The sequence below is a fragment of the Phycomyces blakesleeanus genome, assembly GCF_001638985.1.
Source record: "Phycomyces blakesleeanus NRRL 1555(-) unplaced genomic scaffold PHYBLscaffold_6, whole genome shotgun sequence".
Lineage (NCBI taxonomy): Eukaryota > Fungi > Mucoromycota > Mucoromycetes > Mucorales > Phycomycetaceae > Phycomyces > Phycomyces blakesleeanus.
Window position 1 is genome coordinate 1733046 of NW_017265139.1, and position 17067 is coordinate 1750112.

Consider the following 17067-nt stretch of genomic DNA (forward strand, 5'->3'; position numbering starts at 1 on the left):
TGTCATCATTGTCGCCATTGCTGATCGCGTCATTAGTAACGGAAACGTCTTCAGTGTCAGACATTGAAGCTCCTTCCCAAACAGGTGAGTTTGTCTGAGTGTACGATTCTTCCAGGGCTCCGGGTTGATGGGTTAAGATAGCTACATTTAGAATATAACACTTGGTTAATATCTAACGGTATCTGAATTAAATAAACCTTACGTTCATCATCGACCTCCATCATATTTCTCTGGGCAGACATGTCTATTACAACACGTTATTTCATGGATTACAATACAATTAAATAAATTCAAATATTGTACCCCTTTCACATCTTATGGCATTTAGTCTTGCCCTTTTGTTATGACGTTGAGCAGTTCTTCTGGCAACAAAACTATAGCCGAGATCGTTCTGACTACATCCAGCACAATGGCACTTTTCGTTGTAGAGTTCAGGAATTGTGGACATAATGTTTATTTATTTTTACTTTGAAGTGTTAAGAGAAAAAGGAAACAAGTACAACGTTTACTAAATTTACTATGTCTTTATAATGAAATGTTATGTCTTTATAATAATAATAATAAATAATATTTTCGTCTATTGTATCCAAGCCAATAGAAAACTGGAAAACAGTGTTTTCATCTTGAACACACAAAAAAAGCTGAGATGAAAAAATATCCCAGATTTTCTATTGTTATAATTTAACTTTGTACATGGTAATTCCCGTATGTTTTTCTATGTGTGTATTTCTTCACTAACATTTATAGCTTTGCCGTGTACTTTAGAAGGCTTTAAGTAAATAAAACGAAAATTTTTAAAAAAAAAAAAGCAAAACCAAGATATTCAGGCTTCTGCTTCCATATCCTGGGATTTTCAAACGATTTACGGAGGTACTACCAGACAATTGGTTAAAATCACTTTTTGAATGGGCGTTTTATTTGTTCAGGAAAAACCCTTACTACACAGTGTTTTTACTTGGGATTGAGACAAATTAGGAATTTTTTAGACGAATTAAATTTAGTTTTAAGACACTTTTTTAGAAAAATTTAGACAGGTCTACACTCTTTCTAGACAAAATCACAATATCAATTCGTCTAAAAAATTCCTAATTTGTCTCAATCACAAGTAGAAACATTTCATTGGCTCCATACAAACAAGTCAAAACACTGTATTCAAAGCTTGGATAAAAAGCAATACGTTATCAATTAGAAACGAATCCAACGAAGCTTTTGGAAAGAATTATTTATATATTATATTGAGCCTGCTATTACACAAAAGAGTCTTCCAATGAATGATTGAGCCCCTCCACTTTTTTTTTGGAAGCGGCTATTAAGAAAGATGCCTGGCGGCACTTCTTTATTTGTAGAAAAAAAAGTATAAAGTCTATTTCCACGTGCGAGCTTCTTTTTTCTGCTGGCATTCCATACTTCTTTCACATTCACTCATATCTCATGACCCTTACGCAAGAGACATTCAAATCTGCGACATTAGCGCTCAACGAAACACCCGAGTTTACGGATCTAACACAATGGCGTTTGCGTGTGGATGAGGGTGCACAGACATGGCACTACTTAACTACAGACGAAGAGAAGGCTAATTGGCCTCAAACTAATTGGGACAAGTACCATCTTGGTCTTCCTGTTGTAATATACCAAATTACTTATGAATTAGCTTCAATGACTCACTAACTAAGATGTGTACACTTTTTCCTTTTTACAGGACGCTGTCAAGCTGCCTCCTGCAAAGTCTCCTTTAGCTGCTGCTCATAATGGATTTGAATTCTACCGTCTTTTACAGACAGAAGATGGGCATTGGGGCGGTGAATACGGAGGACCAATGTATGTATTATATATACTGGTTTATTTACAATATATTCATATTGGATTGACAGGTTTCTTATCCCAGGGCTGGTCATTGTTCACTATATTACCGGCGTACCTGTACATGAGCCTACTCGTTTGGAACTGATTCGATACCTGTTGAACCGTGCTAATACTGATGATGGTGGTTGGGGTATCCACATTGAAGGCATCTCTACTGTATTTGGTACTGCACTCAATTATGTAGCCCTTCGTATTCTCGGTCTTGGTCCTGATCACACAGCTATGGTTAAGGCACGCACTAAACTTCACGAACTCGGTAAAAATGCTACAATATATATATCAATCTTTATTTACTTATTTCTGTATGCTACAAAAAAACAATTAGGTGGTGCCACAGGTGCGCCTGCCTGGGGAAAGTTTTGGCTTGCAGCATTGGGCGTATATGAATGGGAGGGAATGAACCCTGTACCACCTGAGTTATGGTAGGTGAGATGTTTCAAAATCAAAGAAAACTTTATTAATTGTACAAACTTAATTATATATACTCCATCTATTGATATCAGGGCACTTCCAAATTTCTTACCTTTAAACCCTGGAAATTGGTGGGTTCATACTCGCCTCGTGTACCTACCAATGGGGTACATTTACGCTCTTCGCCTCAATGCTCCTCTCACCGAATTTACAAAATCCTTGAGAGATGAGCTATATGTATGCCCTTACGAGGAAATTGATTGGAATAGGCAGCGCAATAACGTATGCACGGCAGACCTTTACACTCCTCATACAAAACTCATGGACGTATTGAATGGTAATTAACGCTGCTATTATTTTATGCTTTATTGAATTGTTGCTTATAAAACATTCATCTTTAGAGGTTGTTACTTACTACGAGTATATTCCTCTGCGCTTAAACTGGCTTAGACAGTATGCACTCAAGGTTACAATTGACCAAATCCGAATGGAGGATGAAAACTCGTTCTTTTTGGATATTGGACCTGTTAACAAGGTGATGAATTGGCTTGTAGTATATTATCACTATGGCAAGGATTCGCGTGAGTTCAGAGAACATGTCAAACGTAATGCAGATTTCTTGTGGATGGGTCCGGAAGGCATGATGATGAATGGTACAAACGGCAGTCAATTGTGGGATGCCTCGTTCCTTGCTCAGGCGTGCGTCGAAGCCCGTCTGGCTGAAAATTTTTCTTTCCGCAAGAATATGAACAAGACGCTCGAATTCATTGACATTTCCCAAGTAAGTGAGATGTGCCTGTAGGCAGTAACCATGTTTAAAATAAACAATAATCTAAATCCATAATCAATAACTCTAAAATGTGCTATTCAGATCCGCCACAACCCAGCTGATTATATGGCCAGCTATCGTCAGATTACAAAGGGGGCCTGGCCGTTCAGTACACGGGACCAAGGCTACACTGTGTCGGATTGTACTGCCGAGGGTATTAAAGCTACAATCATGCTTCAACAGACACCTGGTTTGGAACAGCTGATTGACAGTGAACGCCTAAGGGATGCTGTAGATGTGCTTTTAACTATGCAGAACAAAGACAATGGATTTGCTTCTTATGAGCCTATACGTGGCCCTCACTGGCTTGAGTCCTTAAACCCGGCAGAAGTTTTTGGAAACATTATGACAGAGTACAGCTACCCCGAATGTACCACTGCTGTCCTCATTGCTCTTTCAACTTTCCGGAAGACTGATCCCGACTATCGCAAAGAAGAGATCGAGGAGGTTTCACGACGTGCACTCTTATATATTAAAGATGTTCAGAATGAAGATGGTTCGTGGTATGGTGCCTGGGCCATTTGTTTTACGTATGCTGCTATGTTTGCCCTACAGAGTTTGGCAAGTATCGGGGAATTCTATCACAACAGGTAAAGCACTGGTAGATTTCATACGAATGAAAAGATACTGATTTGTCTACTAAATTATTACTTTATCTAGTAACTATTCCAAGAAAGGTTGTGACTTTTTAATCTCAAAGCAAGAGACTGACGGAGGGTGGGGAGAGTCTTACAAAGTAAGGCACTACATACTACATCCCCTATTTTTCTTTCATCTGGTTTTATTGTGTATTTTACTTATTTTACTAATTAAATTTTATTGTCTAGTCGTGCGAGGACCATGTCTATACCCACAATACCAAGTCACAAGTTGTACAGACTGCTTGGGCAGTCATGGCTTTGATGGAGGCAAAATATCCTGATGAAGAGCCCATTAGACGGGGCATTAAACTGATTATGAAACGTCAACAAAGTAACGGCGAATGGCTTCAGGAGAGCATTGAAGGCGTGTTTAACAAGAACTGCATGATATCCTATCCAAACTACAAATTCTCGTTCTCTATCTGGGCTTTGGGAAAGTACGCGAAGATTTACGGTGACAAGACTCTGGTGGAGTAAATTACCAAGTGGTACCTGAAGTGTTTTATCGGTTAGCTCATGTAATATATCTAATGGCTATTATAATAATATTCTGACCGGAGATTCTGTAATGAATTTAATTTGCTTTCTATAGTCTTTAATTATTTTGTCATTTCTTTCTTGAGATAAATCAAATGCCCACTCTTGTGGCACACTTGATCAGACACGATTGTGTTATGGTTATCAATCACAGAAATACCATCTTTCTTTCTCCTTCTTTCATTATTTTGTGGCTTTACTCTTACTGAACCAACAAAGTTCCTTGAAGAAACCGAGTAGACATAATGCAGTCTTCCTAATAAAGCTCTTTGCATAATGTCGTTTGTTTCTATCTAAATATTTATTTCCCTCATCTGGGAAACCCCCCTTTTCTCTCTCTCTCTCTTATCTATCTCCTTTCTGTTTTTCTTTCTTTTTTCTATTAAATTCTAATGGTCGACTGCTCAGAGTCTCCCGAAAACCGAGACCCGACTAAGGACTGTGGACCTAAGATGACCCCGTCTTCACCTATGCCAATGCCTATCTATAATCTCTTGTCATCATATGCACCGTGTGATAAAACAGACGGCTCGTTACAATCATATTACACTGCAATTGCTGGCACTTCAATGGCACCCTGGATTACAAATTCCTCCTCAAACGTTCATCCACAAACATCAACCGATACACCTTTTTCGGACGGATCGGCAGCACAACCATCTTATTTCTACCCTCATTCTAGTAATTCAAATTTTCTCGTAAGATCGTCTTCAATAGATGATAGTAAAAGTGATTGGGAAGTTGTTCTGGATGATGGTACTCTTCAACGACGCACCGTTTCACTATCTACTTTACCAGGCCCCGCTCTTCCAGCGGAACAGTATCGGGCAAAAATCAAATGTTATGATGACCAAGTGCGACGATCGCTACAGAACGAATTTGGAAAAAAGGGTTGTACAGCAAATGAATATGACGAGGCAAACGACTTCAAGTAAGTGATACGCACATACAAATCTCAAAATAAAATAAAATAGAATAGAATGAAACTGAGAACACAAGAAATTAATATTGGTCCGCTCTTTAATATTAACTCACTTTTTAGCCAAGTTGAGGATTATGTGACCAGAAATACATTCGTTGATGAGCGAACTGGATTATTACATCATAACAATTACACTGCATATGCCCTTCAAAGTTCTTCCTCCGAATCAGACGAAGAACATCTTCCCAAAAAAAGGCAAACATGGCTGGGAAGAGTATGGAAATTAAGGAAGAAATTGATACCTTCGTACGAACAAAAGATGGTCCTGAAATGCAGCTTTGCCTTCTTTTTGGGTAGCCTGTTTACCTTTGTACCGATACTCAACCATCTTGTAGGCGGACAATTGGCAGCAACTCATGTAATTGCCACTGTTACAACGTTCTTTAGCCCCGCAAAGACAGTTGGAAATATGATACAAGCCGTTTCCTTTGGATTTCTCTATACTCTCCTTGCACTCGGTGTTAGTTTATTGAGCATGCTTACGGCAGTCTATTTGCGGGAGCAAGATCAACTGATTATATCTCATCTCGTTACACTGGGAATCTGGTTTGCTGGCAGCACATTTATTCTGTCTTTTATAAAAGCGAAATTTAGCAATCCTAGCGTTGGGATAGGTAAATACACATTATGTTTGAATTGATCTTATATTTTCATTTCTATAGCTGTATCACTAGCGTTTATGGTAATCTGTCCAGTACTTGTTCGAGAGGGATCAACCGACACAGCAGAGTTTAATGCAGCTCGAATCCAGGATACAGTAAGAGTGGTGATAGTTGGAACCATGATCTCTGTTTTTGTATGTTTCTTTGTCTGGCCTATGACAGCAACCAGTAAACTCAGGTATATCAGTATAAACATAGATCACTCAACTTTCTACATATTATTAACCACAAACACAATAAATTTGCATCTACACATAGATCAGACATCGATTCAAGTCTCCAATCCACGCGTATATTGCTCAAGCTTTTAACAAAAACGTTTCTGCTTGATTCGGATCTCCCTGAATTTACGGCAAACCCTCAACTTGAAGGAGCCATTGTTTCTCACCGAAAAAGTTTCACAAACTTACAGCTCTCCTTGAACGACGCAAAACATGAATTCTACGATATAGATATGTTATTACATGCAGATGGATACCATAAAGTTGTCGAAAGTCTTCAAAGGCTTGCACAACATATTGGTGGTCTTCGTAGTAGCTGCGGGATTCAGTTTGAAATGATGCGCCTTAACGGAAAGCAGCCTGATGATATAGCAAAGGCTTCGTATGGAGCAACGAATAACACTTTTTTATCAAAGCGACACCGGAATCCTGTACCAGAGACCAGTGACTCAAATTCAGAATGGCATATCAAGCCAGACCACCAACGCAAGAAGATGGAGCATGAGTTAAAAAGGGAAATGAGCTCAAAATCTATTCATGCTATGGATATCCCAGGAGGTCATAGCTACGTTGATAAATCGTACTTTTCTCCCGTATATTCCTACAGCTACCAGCCCTCGTGTGATCTAATGACAGTACCAGAAGAAGAAGAAGAAGAAGAAGAAGGAGAACAAACGGAACAAGAAGAGCCCGACAGAGAATTAAACGATAGTCAGTACGAACCACAAGAAACACGAGAAGTTAGCTATGGTCCTCTTAGCGAGTTTATATATACGATTAGACCACCAATGAAATCCCTTGCATTTACTTGCAAACAAACCATCATTCATCTCCAGGCACATTTTAATGACAAAACTACTTCCACTACTCCTAGTTTTGTGGTATTAAAGCAGAATCTCACCAAAGCCATGGCTCTTTTTGAAGAATCACAACATGCGGCACTGTCCCGCATGTTCCTTCGCAAGATGGATGCTCAAGCCCACGCACAAGCGCAGGCACAGGTTTATGCGCAGTCGCAGGCCTATATGCCAAGCGAGTTGCATTTTCATCTGATCAAGCAGTTCCCAGTGGAAGATGTTTATCTTGTTTATTTTTTTGTATTTTGTTTGTTGGAGTTTGCTAAAGAGCTCAAGGTGCTAGTCGAGTCCGTTGAATCAGTTTTTGATATCCCATGTCAAGATGATTCAACTATACAATGGCTCAAACGAGTTGTAATTTCGTCGTGTAAGTCTTTTCTTATAATGGAGGGTTGATATTAAAATTAACGTAATTAATTATTTTAAATTATCAGTTTGTAGCAATAACGCACATGAAAAGATATTCACAAAAGCCCCCAATAACCATAATACACTCAATACACTGCATACACCCACACCAAAAACATACTGGCGCCGTTTCTTTTTAAAAATGTGGTCATTTTTCTCGTGGTTCAGAAACCATGAAGCCCGATACGCTGCCAAATCCACTTTTACAGCGCTAGCAATTGCTGTTCTAGCATTCATCCCTTACACTCGCCCTTATTTCCAGTCTCTACGAATGGAGTGGACTTTAATTACGGTAAATGAATAGAAGCAATAATCATATATAATTACAAGACAACAAACATAACTAAAAATCAATATAAACTAATATAACTATTCTGAATAGGTCTTAGCAGCCATGACACCTACTGTGGGTGGAACTAACTTGGTGGCTGTACTACGTGTTCTGGCTACAATGGTAGGGTCGATCATTGCATTAGGTGCTTATCTCATGTTTCCAGCCAATGGTCCGGTGCTTTTATTCATCACTTGGGCATTCTCTTTGGGCTGCTTCTGGGTAACCATGCATCATCGTCATGGGAGATTTGGTCTGTTTTCGCTTCTAGCATACAATCTTGTTGTTCTCTACAAGTTTAATCAGAGACATGACCACGAGATCGATGTTATTGAACTGACCTGGATGCGATGCTTTACAGTCTCCTTGGGAGTCTTGATTAGTAAGTGCGTCTATAAGATTCAGGTGATATCAACTAATCCTTCTTTCCCCTCCTTTCTCTTCTTCTTCTAAAGGTCTGGTTATTACAGCCTATGTGTGGCCTTATGAAGCACGAAAGGAATTACGGAGAGGTTTATCCGATTTCCTCCTTCGCCTTTCATGGCTTTACAAACAACTCGTTTCCGAGTATTCTGAAACCCCTCAGGCAGAAAAAGATGCCGATGCACTGCTGCTAGACAGACTCCTAGACAACCCTCTTCAGCAGGCCCTGACAGACAAGGAGCTAACTGCTCTGGCTCTTCACAAAAAAAGACGTTCTATTGCCTTACAAAGAGTCGAACTTGAACTCCAAGTAAATCTGGTTAACCTACAGGATCTATTAAATCATGCACCAAACGAGCCACGTCTTAAGGGACCTTTCCCTGTAAAAACATACGAAGCCATGTTGTCGTCTTGTCAAGATATTCTCGACAAATTCCTGTCAATCAGAATTGTTGTTCTTAAGGATGTATGGACTACCCAAGTCAGAGGAAAATTTATTTTGCCCGCCAACAAAGAATTGATGGAAATGGCTGGAAATGTACTACTGTATTTCTATCTACTCGCTTCAGCTCTTCAGCTCAAAACACCTTTACCACCGTATTTACCCCCTGCCGAGAAGGCGCGAACAAGGCTCGTATCCAAGCTACAGACCTTACCACATAATAAGAGTGCTCTATCTTTAAATCATTTATCTGCTAACGACGAGTGTTTTATGGTATATTATGCATATGTTATGATGATGGAAAACGTTATTGTCGAGCTTGATCACGTAAGTAGAGATACTATTATACATTCTCCTAAAGTTGAGATGATTTGTTCTAGACTTGTCTGGATTATTTGTAGAAATATTCGTAAACTAACTTATGGTACACTGTAATAGTTGGGTAAACACATGAAGGAACTTTTCGGGTCCTTAATCCCGGATGACCAGTGGGCCCGTAGTTTTGGTCAATCCGATATTGAGCGACAAAGAGATGGATCAGGCAGAGTATATTAGAATTATTTTATATGGCATTTGTATTTTGTGTATATTTTTATTTTATATGTATCTATGTATGTATGTATGTATCTATGTATGTATCTTCTAGATCTATTTGTAGAAATGAGAAGTTGTTCATTTTCTGTCTAGATATCCAGCAATAAGTTATACAGGCATTCGTATCGAAGAAAGGGGCCAAGGAAGAGACGACCCATAATACTCATAAGGACAATATGCAAAAGAATAAAACCGGCCCGTCGCCAGCCGGTTGGATCTTTTTTAAGGGACCCTTTACGTATAGTGACTTCAATCAAAGTAAAAACCCCTTGGATACAAAAGAACAACAGGTTTTCGAGTGTCATTCGGCGACAAGCACTCATTATAAGCAGTTCATGGAATGCACCACTCACAAAGAATACCATCAGACCTCTGAGATTTCGAGCCAATACTGAAGGCGGCTGAGCTGGTATAGGAAGACCATTGTCACCTACTGGTGGATCGTCTTGCTTCTTTTCATGAATTTTCTTGCCTTTCTTGCTCAAAAATACAACTCTATGAAGATGATTTCGAACAATCATGTTCCATCTGCGTCTATACATATAATATGAAATCAGATTCTATCAGGCTTATTTACAATGCAATTTCTTAAACTTACCCCCAAAAATCTTTTGGACTGAAATGTACAAATACGTGAAATCAATGATAAAATTAGTATCATTTAAAATACACTGAATAACGACAAATTACCTGTGAGCAAGAATAGGAGAGTTGAATATATCAACAAGAGGTATACCCAGTACAAATTGCATAAATCCAAGTCCAATATCTACCGCTCCAATTGTCAGATATGCCTTCATTCCAAAAAGTATGGTGAGAACCAAACTAGTCTTGCTAAACCAAGGGAAGAGCAGCACACTAGATGGGTCCGCAGGCAAAAATGGATCGAGAATGTATTTCATTATTACTAGTTTGGCCATTCCTCTTCCTATCTTTGCGATACCATGAATACGTGTGGCAAGGGTTTGACTAGTTGCTGTATTATAGATTTCTTTTATGGTGGGATTGGATGGCACGGAAACACTTGGATCCAGGAGAACAGAGGACTGAGCCAAAACCCAATCTGACAGGGTAATTTCATCCAGGGGAAGACAGGCAGTGAGGGAGGCAACAGCCCAAGGTAAGCCAGCAAAAAAGAGATTATATTTAACCGAGTGTGTAATAAATATCAAGGGAAGGGCAATATGGATTGCCGTGATGACTAATCTGAGTTGAGTAGATGTCAATGGTAGCTTTTTCTCATTGAGCAATACAATGTAATCCAGTCCAATGACAGCTGTGTAAAGACATGAAAGTGCCAATGGAGACAAGTAGAATGGTTCCGGTAAGGTAATTTCTATATGAGTTGGCGGCGACTGCATTTTTAATGACTTGAGGATGGTAATAGACTGAAGAAGGACAACAACAACAACAACAACAGCAACAACAAAACAGATAAGTTATCCATGAGACAATTTATACAAGTATCTTGGTGGATCCCAATTCGCTATCATCCCTCTCTATTTTTTGAGCTCCTCCTTTACTCCTAACAATCTCCTTTATATATGTATTATATACGTATATATATATGTTTGTATTATTGAAACAGTATACATGATAGTTGGTTACTATGCCTGTATTACATGCAGTAGAAAAAGTCAAAACGAAATTGGTTATAGTCACAGATGCATAGCAAGCGTGCACAAACGTACAAATTGAATTAAAAAGGGAGAAATATAATTCATTTATTTACGGTTGCATTCCTTTGTTTATCTGATCGACAATAAGAGATCGCCAGAAGTTCGCCTTTTTTTTTTGAAAAGATTTTCTTTATTTCTTTATTTGACAAGTAAATAATATACACCTTTCCTTAAACACGAAGTGCTTGAATGGTTTTTCCAAACCCAACTCCAATCCAATCTGGGTTTCGCTTGCTCCACGTCAAAGCATTGATCTCGGACTCAGCTCCATAAGCCAATACAGGGTCCTGAATGGAGCGGGGTGCTTGCTGATTAAACCTTGTTTGAGTTGATTGGTGATAAGCGGGACGGCTAGGATCGATTCCATTTGGCTGGTTAATGTCCCACACCAACACCTGGGAATCATCACCTACACGATTTTGGTATCAATAAACAAAGGAAGCAAGATATTCCATAAACTATCAAACGTACCACCAGTACAGAGATGGCCTGGCTGAGTGGAAGACCAGCTTAGACAGTTAATACTGCCATTGTGTCCTTTAACAAGCTCAGCAATAGGTGCACTGGGGTGGCGGATATCAAGAATCTGGACAGCGGATGAATCCATGTGAAAGGTGGCTAGATGGTTCTGATTAAGACTGTTAAACTCAAGGCGCAACAATGGAACAGTTCCGCTATGCAGACTACTGCCATGTCCTCCATTTCCTGCTCCTGCTCCATTCGAAGATGGATTGGCTGCAGGAGGAGCTTCATACAGAATAGTCGAATGTTCCAGGGATCTTTGAATTGAAACAACCGATTCATTTTAAAACACATACTACAACGGAAAATATGAACAGCCTTATCTTTACCTTAGATCAAACAGACGTACAGAACCATCTGCTCCCACACTTGCAAAAATATCCGCAGACCCATGCATAAATGCCACATCATACACATCACTATCATGAGCAATCAACTGTGTCTTGGCTTGACTAGTTTCGACATTCCAAACAGTACAGGTAGTATCAATACTGGATGTTACTACTAGAGAGGGGTCTGTTTCGTTCCAATCAAATGAAGTCAATGGAGCACAGAAGTCGGTTTGCTTCATCTGAGAGGTTAAAAAAAGTTTTTTGGTGAGCACACACAATATAATATATATCGCATAGCATCGCATCGCATCATGTCGTATATGATTGTATTATAGTGCATTGTATTAGCCCCTTCTACGCTCTAAATATATTGCTTTCTTTCTTTCTTTTTGTATGCAATGTACTGTTTAATTACTCACATTAACCAAGTCTGCTTTCTTGACCAATTGTTGTTGATAATAGGCTGGACTTGCTCTTCCACTCGAAGAATTGATCGTATTTGAGTTTGTTCCATACCGAGGGTTATCAACAAGCTCCCATATTCTCAAGATATCCCCTGTTGTTGCAAGAAGATCTTGATTTCTCGAATCACCCTGATACAAAAAGCCGGGCAAACTAGAGGCATTACATTACATTCTGAATAAACACCACCACCACCACCTCCAAAGTTCTCCAAAATAAAGTGATCTATAGAATTCAAAGAAGAATGGGCTCCCACCCACACGTATATATATACATATATATAATTTGGTTGTGTGAATTGTAATTTACCCTGTGTGGCTCCCAAAGCACTTTAGTGATCGGATAATAAGATTCTGCTTCTGCGACAGGTGTAAAATCCTTTTGGCCAGCTTCATACCCACCGCTCAACATGTCAGTGCGAGCAATAATTTGAAGCTAAGAAAGACAAATATCCAAGCATCAATAATTTTGGTCCATCCGATCGTTATGTTGAATCGATTTAGGTCATGTCTCTGGTGTATATTTTTACCTTGTTGTTGTTATCTTCAATAAAGCTTCCTACGGCAAGTCGGAAACTCTTGCGATCAATAGGCGACTTACACCAGTCAAGTGCATATGTATGCCAAGGAGCATCGTACTGGTAGATTTCCTTGGACAGAGTTGGAACATTGTCTGGTGCCCCAGTATTGCCATGAGCATAAGGATATGAATAGCGAGTGTTTCGTGAGGAATCCATTGGGATAGGATATTACGTAGACAATTTAAGAAATATAGTAAGGTAACAAGACACAGTTGTGTCGAATAGGTAAATGAAGACTAGTGAGCAGCCAAGGGAGAAAGAAGAGAGTAAGAAACGAGTGAGAAAGATCGGCCCTTTGAAACAAAAAGGAGACGTCATCTTAGAATATACAGTTACTCAACTACCCTTTTTTAGGGTTCTTAGCAACATCCCCCAAATGACAACCCTTCCCTTTGTGGGTTGATATATAATATGGACATGTCTATGCGTATTTTATTATTTCTTCTGTTGATATTAAATATCATTGTTTGGGATGAATATTTAGGTTCCTAAAGACAATGAAGAATATTATGCTTCAAGATTTAGATTTTAATTTTGGCTCAAGAAGTTGTATCAACAATGCAAAAAAAAAAACAAAAACAAAGCTAAAAAGGCTAATTTATTTAAACTATTTTCTTTATATACATCTAATGTATATGTATGATGCAGTAGTATAATCTTGCACTTATGATTTGGAAAAAAAAATGCAATATTCAAGGTTTCTCTCCTTATTTTCTACTCTTGATATATACGCAAATATTTATTAACTGAATTAAGCACCAAGGGTTGGATTGGGCGAATCCGATACCGGTTATACATATCATTCTTGACAGAATAGAATAAAAGAATATATATATATAAATGATGATTCCCAGACCATAATATTTTAGTCCAGTCTTTATAAAACATATATATGCGTGAGTGAGTGATATAAATTCCAAAGCCTCATATGTAGGACAAAATGGTTGAGTGAAAATCACATATTTCATTGGAGGACATTAAGACATACTTGGTACACAAATTATCTAGTTTGTGCCCTGGGATCTCTCCAATGAAGACCCTCAACCAGACAAGGTTACACGCGCTTCTTCTCGCCCGCTAAAAACAACATCCCGCTCTCTGGAAACAGGACAAAAAATAATAAAAAATAATAATAGAACCACTCTTCCGGGTTTAATGTGTTCATGAGTGAATATTGAATCGAATTATTCTCTTTGTGTATTCTTGCTGTAATCTCGATCATTTTCACCTCATGCCAACAGTCAGTACTCAATCTCTCATCTTTTCTTTCTTTCTTCTTTCTTTTTCTTTCACTTCCGTACTCATCTCTGAACTCTATCGTCCTTAGCCTCATGGCCTTCCTGCCTACAGGCATCGGTCGCTGTCATTGACCGCACTCAATGTACCACGCCGATTTCATCTACCAATAATTCTCTTGCGTGTACTATGCGTATTACCTTCTTCTATTGGCATCCTCAGAAATCTCGCTCGAGCATGGATCCAACCTCCCTTTGATGACACTGGCCTATTTGATAACAAGAGTACCACTTTGATATACAGCTTAGCAATAGTATGGGTAAGCAAATAAAATAAAAAATAAAACATGTTACCTGGCAACACAGCCTCACATCTCAATAGTGTGCATTGGCTGGGTACTGGAGCTGGATTCTTACCACAAGCATGCTGCGGCGTTGGCTGTACCATTACGAGCTCAGCAGTGCTATCATACGTTTGATTACCCTCACATTTATCAACTGGTCTTGTTCGGCCTTTATCAGTTCTCATTACGGGGCAGATGAACCGATTAGAAAATGGATGACAATCTGTCTTATCTTACTGGTATCAAATGTACTCAAACTCAGATTTGCATCGAATGCAAAGTATCATCCCAAATCGAATGACACACAACAGGAGCCACGCATAACTCATCGCTCCACGGCTGTAAAAGTGTTAATTTTGCCCTTTGCATTCGTGGTATTCATTACAATGTTTGCATCCTTGCATCAAATCAATACTATTCGCACTCATTCGGCAGATCTTGTTCATTACAAACTCGAAACACCTGTAGCCACTCGACATACTGAATTAGCAGAGTCAAAGGTGCGAGTCATGGTGTTCGTAATATCCGCCTGGACACCCAAGAGTCTTGAAAAGCGACAGATATTTAGAGAGACATCACTCCAGTTAAAGCCAGCAGATGACGACCAGGTGTCGTACTTTTATCGTTTTATTCTGGGTGAACCCCCGTCTGAGGAAGTTCGACTGAAAATGGGACCTAAGATTGAGGCTGAGAATGCGGCCAACAAGGATATGTTGATCCTTCCTTGCTCTGATCTCTACAATGATCTCAGCAAAAAAGTGTACCAGACCATGGTTTGGTCAGACCAGTGGAACTTTGACTATCTTATCAAGACTGATGACGATATCTTTGTTCGTTGGGATACAATTACCAAAGAGTTTATTACCATGGGTCGCCAGCAACGTTATTGGCGGGGACTTAGCTATTGGAATATGCCTCCAATCCGTAACAATGACAACAAAAATGCCGAACTGGACTACACCCTCCCCATATTCCCTCCTTATACTGCTGGTGCTCTCTACATCCTATCGCGCGATGTTGTTCATCTCATTGCTGGTGTCGGAGGTCCTAGAATGTTTGTCCGTAATGAGGATCAAAATCTGGGTATTTGGTTATTCCCTTACAACATCAAACCTATTTTGGATCGCCGTATTCAACAAATTGATGTGTGTGAAGAAGATATGATTGCAAAGCATTTTGGTGATTTTGGTGAACCAGATGCCATTGGTGGAACGATGCATCAAATGCTTGATAATTTGCGTAATGGGCGTAAGATGTGTACTGGTTTCCGATCTAGTGTGTGTGGTCTGTGCTATCCTTGCTATGGTAAAGGCAATCACTGGAGAGATTGGAACTTTGATTGCGACTCTGTCAAGGGCGTAACTCTTCTCAAACAACCACAGTGGTCAGTTGTAGACTAAACATTCAAACAAACACAGCAACACAAAAACACACAAACAACACTTACAATCGAAACAGCTAGGTCTGCTCTTTAACATATATATAAATCATAAAACTTTCTTGTTACATTTCAGAGTAAAAAAAAAAGGCCAAAGAAGAAGACGATAAATAATGTCTTTTTTCTTCTTTACTTAGAGTAATTTCATGTCTTTTTATTTAAACTTATATAATATTTTTTTAATACTTACTCTATTCTTGTATTTATGTATTTGTATGTGCTTAGATTGTCAAATGTTGTCGAGCATTTGATATAGCCAATATCTACCTCATTACAAGTAAAATAGACCAATTTTCGCTTCTTACACAAATGATTTAACAAATATACATATATATGTATAGTGTGTGTCTACGTGTTTATTTTATCTTCAGTTAAAATAAATACCATATTCTCTTGTGCAATATCTTTGAGTAAATAAAATAATACATTATCCCACTCTTTTCTGTCAAGACAGCTTTATAGGTATACTATATTCAAGGGAAGATAAGTAATTACAGTAACGGTTTGGGATCAGCTGCTCGATAATGTTGATTCCTTAAAAGTATTTATCCACTTGAGCTTTTCGTATACCTCGTTATCAGTTAACCTGCCCAGTAGCTCAAAATATTCATCGAGGCATACATTCAAGCTTTTAGCAAAATATTATACTACTTTTATAGCGTTCTACATTAAGCCTTTATCCAGCCTCTCGTATTTAATTAGATCAAATTATTCATTTTCATACAAAATGGTACCCCGTCATTAATTGTTTTTGGGTGTTCACCTAACCATGAGAGTTTAGACATCTGGTCTATTCTGTTATTTTTGAGACGTACAAAATCTTACAATTTAATAATAATAGAGAAATGAACCATTAAATGATGAGTTTTCTTTTTGATAAATATCAATTCTCTTTCTTGTTAGTATTTTACTACAAAGTTAAAGACCAAAAAATAAACACATAATTTCTTTCCAATGCTTTACGCATTCGTCTGTCTGCCCCATTTTTTATATAGTAAACTGTTCCTCAATAATACATATGAGCAAATTAAAGGAAAACTATTTAATCTGAAATGATAATTACCCAATCCAATGCAGAAAATACTCTACAAGCAGAATGTTTTCTGTAAAAATTAAAACCTTTAAAAATTAGCTTTACGGAAGGTTTGGTTGAAGAATCTAGAATTCATTTACAGGGTAGATATGCAAGTATTGAAACGCCTGCTATTAGATTGTGAGAAATACTCTTTAAATCCAGATCTTTGCATTTCCCCACGCGATTCATTATATTCTAA

General features: G+C 38.5%; 6 protein-coding genes across 6 annotated transcripts in view; 4 read left to right on the forward strand and 2 right to left on the reverse strand.

The window, feature by feature from the left end:
* Positions 1-905, forward strand: part of PHYBLDRAFT_59811 (hypothetical protein) — a gene marked incomplete at both ends in the record, with an annotated part of 2071 nt that extends 1166 nt beyond the window's left edge. Inside the window, one exon of the mRNA XM_018440562.1 lies at positions 810-905. Within this exon, the coding sequence (XP_018294316.1) occupies positions 810-905 (96 nt within the window). The remainder of the gene's footprint in view (positions 1-809) is intronic.
* A 526-nt stretch (positions 906-1431) lies between these two features.
* PHYBLDRAFT_154943 (hypothetical protein) lies at positions 1432-4221 on the forward strand (the record flags this gene model as incomplete). Its single annotated transcript, XM_018433364.1, has 9 exons — positions 1432-1623; positions 1700-1818; positions 1872-2119; positions 2189-2285; positions 2367-2611; positions 2676-3055; positions 3146-3693; positions 3764-3839; positions 3931-4221. 9 exons carry the CDS (start codon positions 1432-1434, stop codon positions 4219-4221), a joined length of 2196 nt encoding a protein of 731 aa, XP_018294317.1.
* A 452-nt stretch (positions 4222-4673) lies between these two features.
* PHYBLDRAFT_186217 (hypothetical protein) lies at positions 4674-9287 on the forward strand (the record flags this gene model as incomplete). The annotated part of the gene is made up of 8 exons (XM_018439204.1): positions 4674-5212; positions 5324-5877; positions 5926-6103; positions 6184-7370; positions 7438-7703; positions 7794-8124; positions 8198-8934; positions 9046-9287. 8 exons carry the CDS (start codon positions 4674-4676, stop codon positions 9160-9162), a joined length of 3909 nt encoding a protein of 1302 aa, XP_018294318.1. The 3' UTR covers positions 9163-9287.
* Positions 9288-9290: 3 nt separating this feature from the next.
* Positions 9291-10562, reverse strand: PHYBLDRAFT_59814 (hypothetical protein; the record flags this gene model as incomplete). The annotated part of the gene is made up of 3 exons (XM_018440563.1): positions 9291-9735; positions 9800-9817; positions 9892-10562. The coding sequence occupies 3 exons, from the start codon at positions 10560-10562 to the stop codon at positions 9291-9293; spliced, it is 1134 nt and encodes a 377-aa protein (XP_018294319.1).
* Positions 10563-10997: 435 nt separating this feature from the next.
* On the reverse strand, positions 10998-13008 carry PHYBLDRAFT_123554 (hypothetical protein). The gene is made up of 6 exons (XM_018428936.1): positions 12726-13008; positions 12506-12631; positions 12154-12327; positions 11732-11973; positions 11352-11659; positions 10998-11289 (listed from the first exon to the last, which is right to left on the reverse strand). Exons 1-6 carry the CDS (start codon positions 12930-12932, stop codon positions 11051-11053), a joined length of 1296 nt encoding a protein of 431 aa, XP_018294320.1. The 5' UTR covers positions 12933-13008; the 3' UTR covers positions 10998-11050.
* Positions 13009-13933: 925 nt separating this feature from the next.
* PHYBLDRAFT_180607 (glycosyltransferase family 31 protein) lies at positions 13934-16233 on the forward strand. The gene is made up of 3 exons (XM_018438341.1): positions 13934-14016; positions 14104-14331; positions 14394-16233. Exons 1-3 carry the CDS (start codon positions 14008-14010, stop codon positions 15753-15755), a joined length of 1599 nt encoding a protein of 532 aa, XP_018294321.1. The 5' UTR covers positions 13934-14007; the 3' UTR covers positions 15756-16233.
* Positions 16234-17067: the final 834 nt, after the last annotated feature.

What these genes read in the sequence shown, in the direction of transcription:
- PHYBLDRAFT_123554 (XM_018428936.1), bottom strand. Translation starts at nt 12,932, where the DNA reads ATGGATTCCTCACGAAACACTCGCTATTCATATCCTTATGCTCATGGC. An exon ending in TGCTTTGGGAGCCACACAGG is followed by an intron (nt 12,328 to 12,505) that starts GTAAATTACAAT and finishes TTTTTGTATCAG; the next exon opens with GGTGATTCGAGAAATCAAGA. An exon ending in GTACGTCTGTTTGATCTAAG is followed by an intron (nt 11,660 to 11,731) that starts GTAAAGATAAGG and finishes TTCAATTCAAAG; the next exon opens with ATCCCTGGAACATTCGACTA.
- PHYBLDRAFT_180607 (XM_018438341.1), top strand. An exon ending in ACAGCTTAGCAATAGTATGG is followed by an intron (nt 14,332 to 14,393) that starts GTAAGCAAATAA and finishes ACATCTCAATAG; the next exon opens with TGTGCATTGGCTGGGTACTG.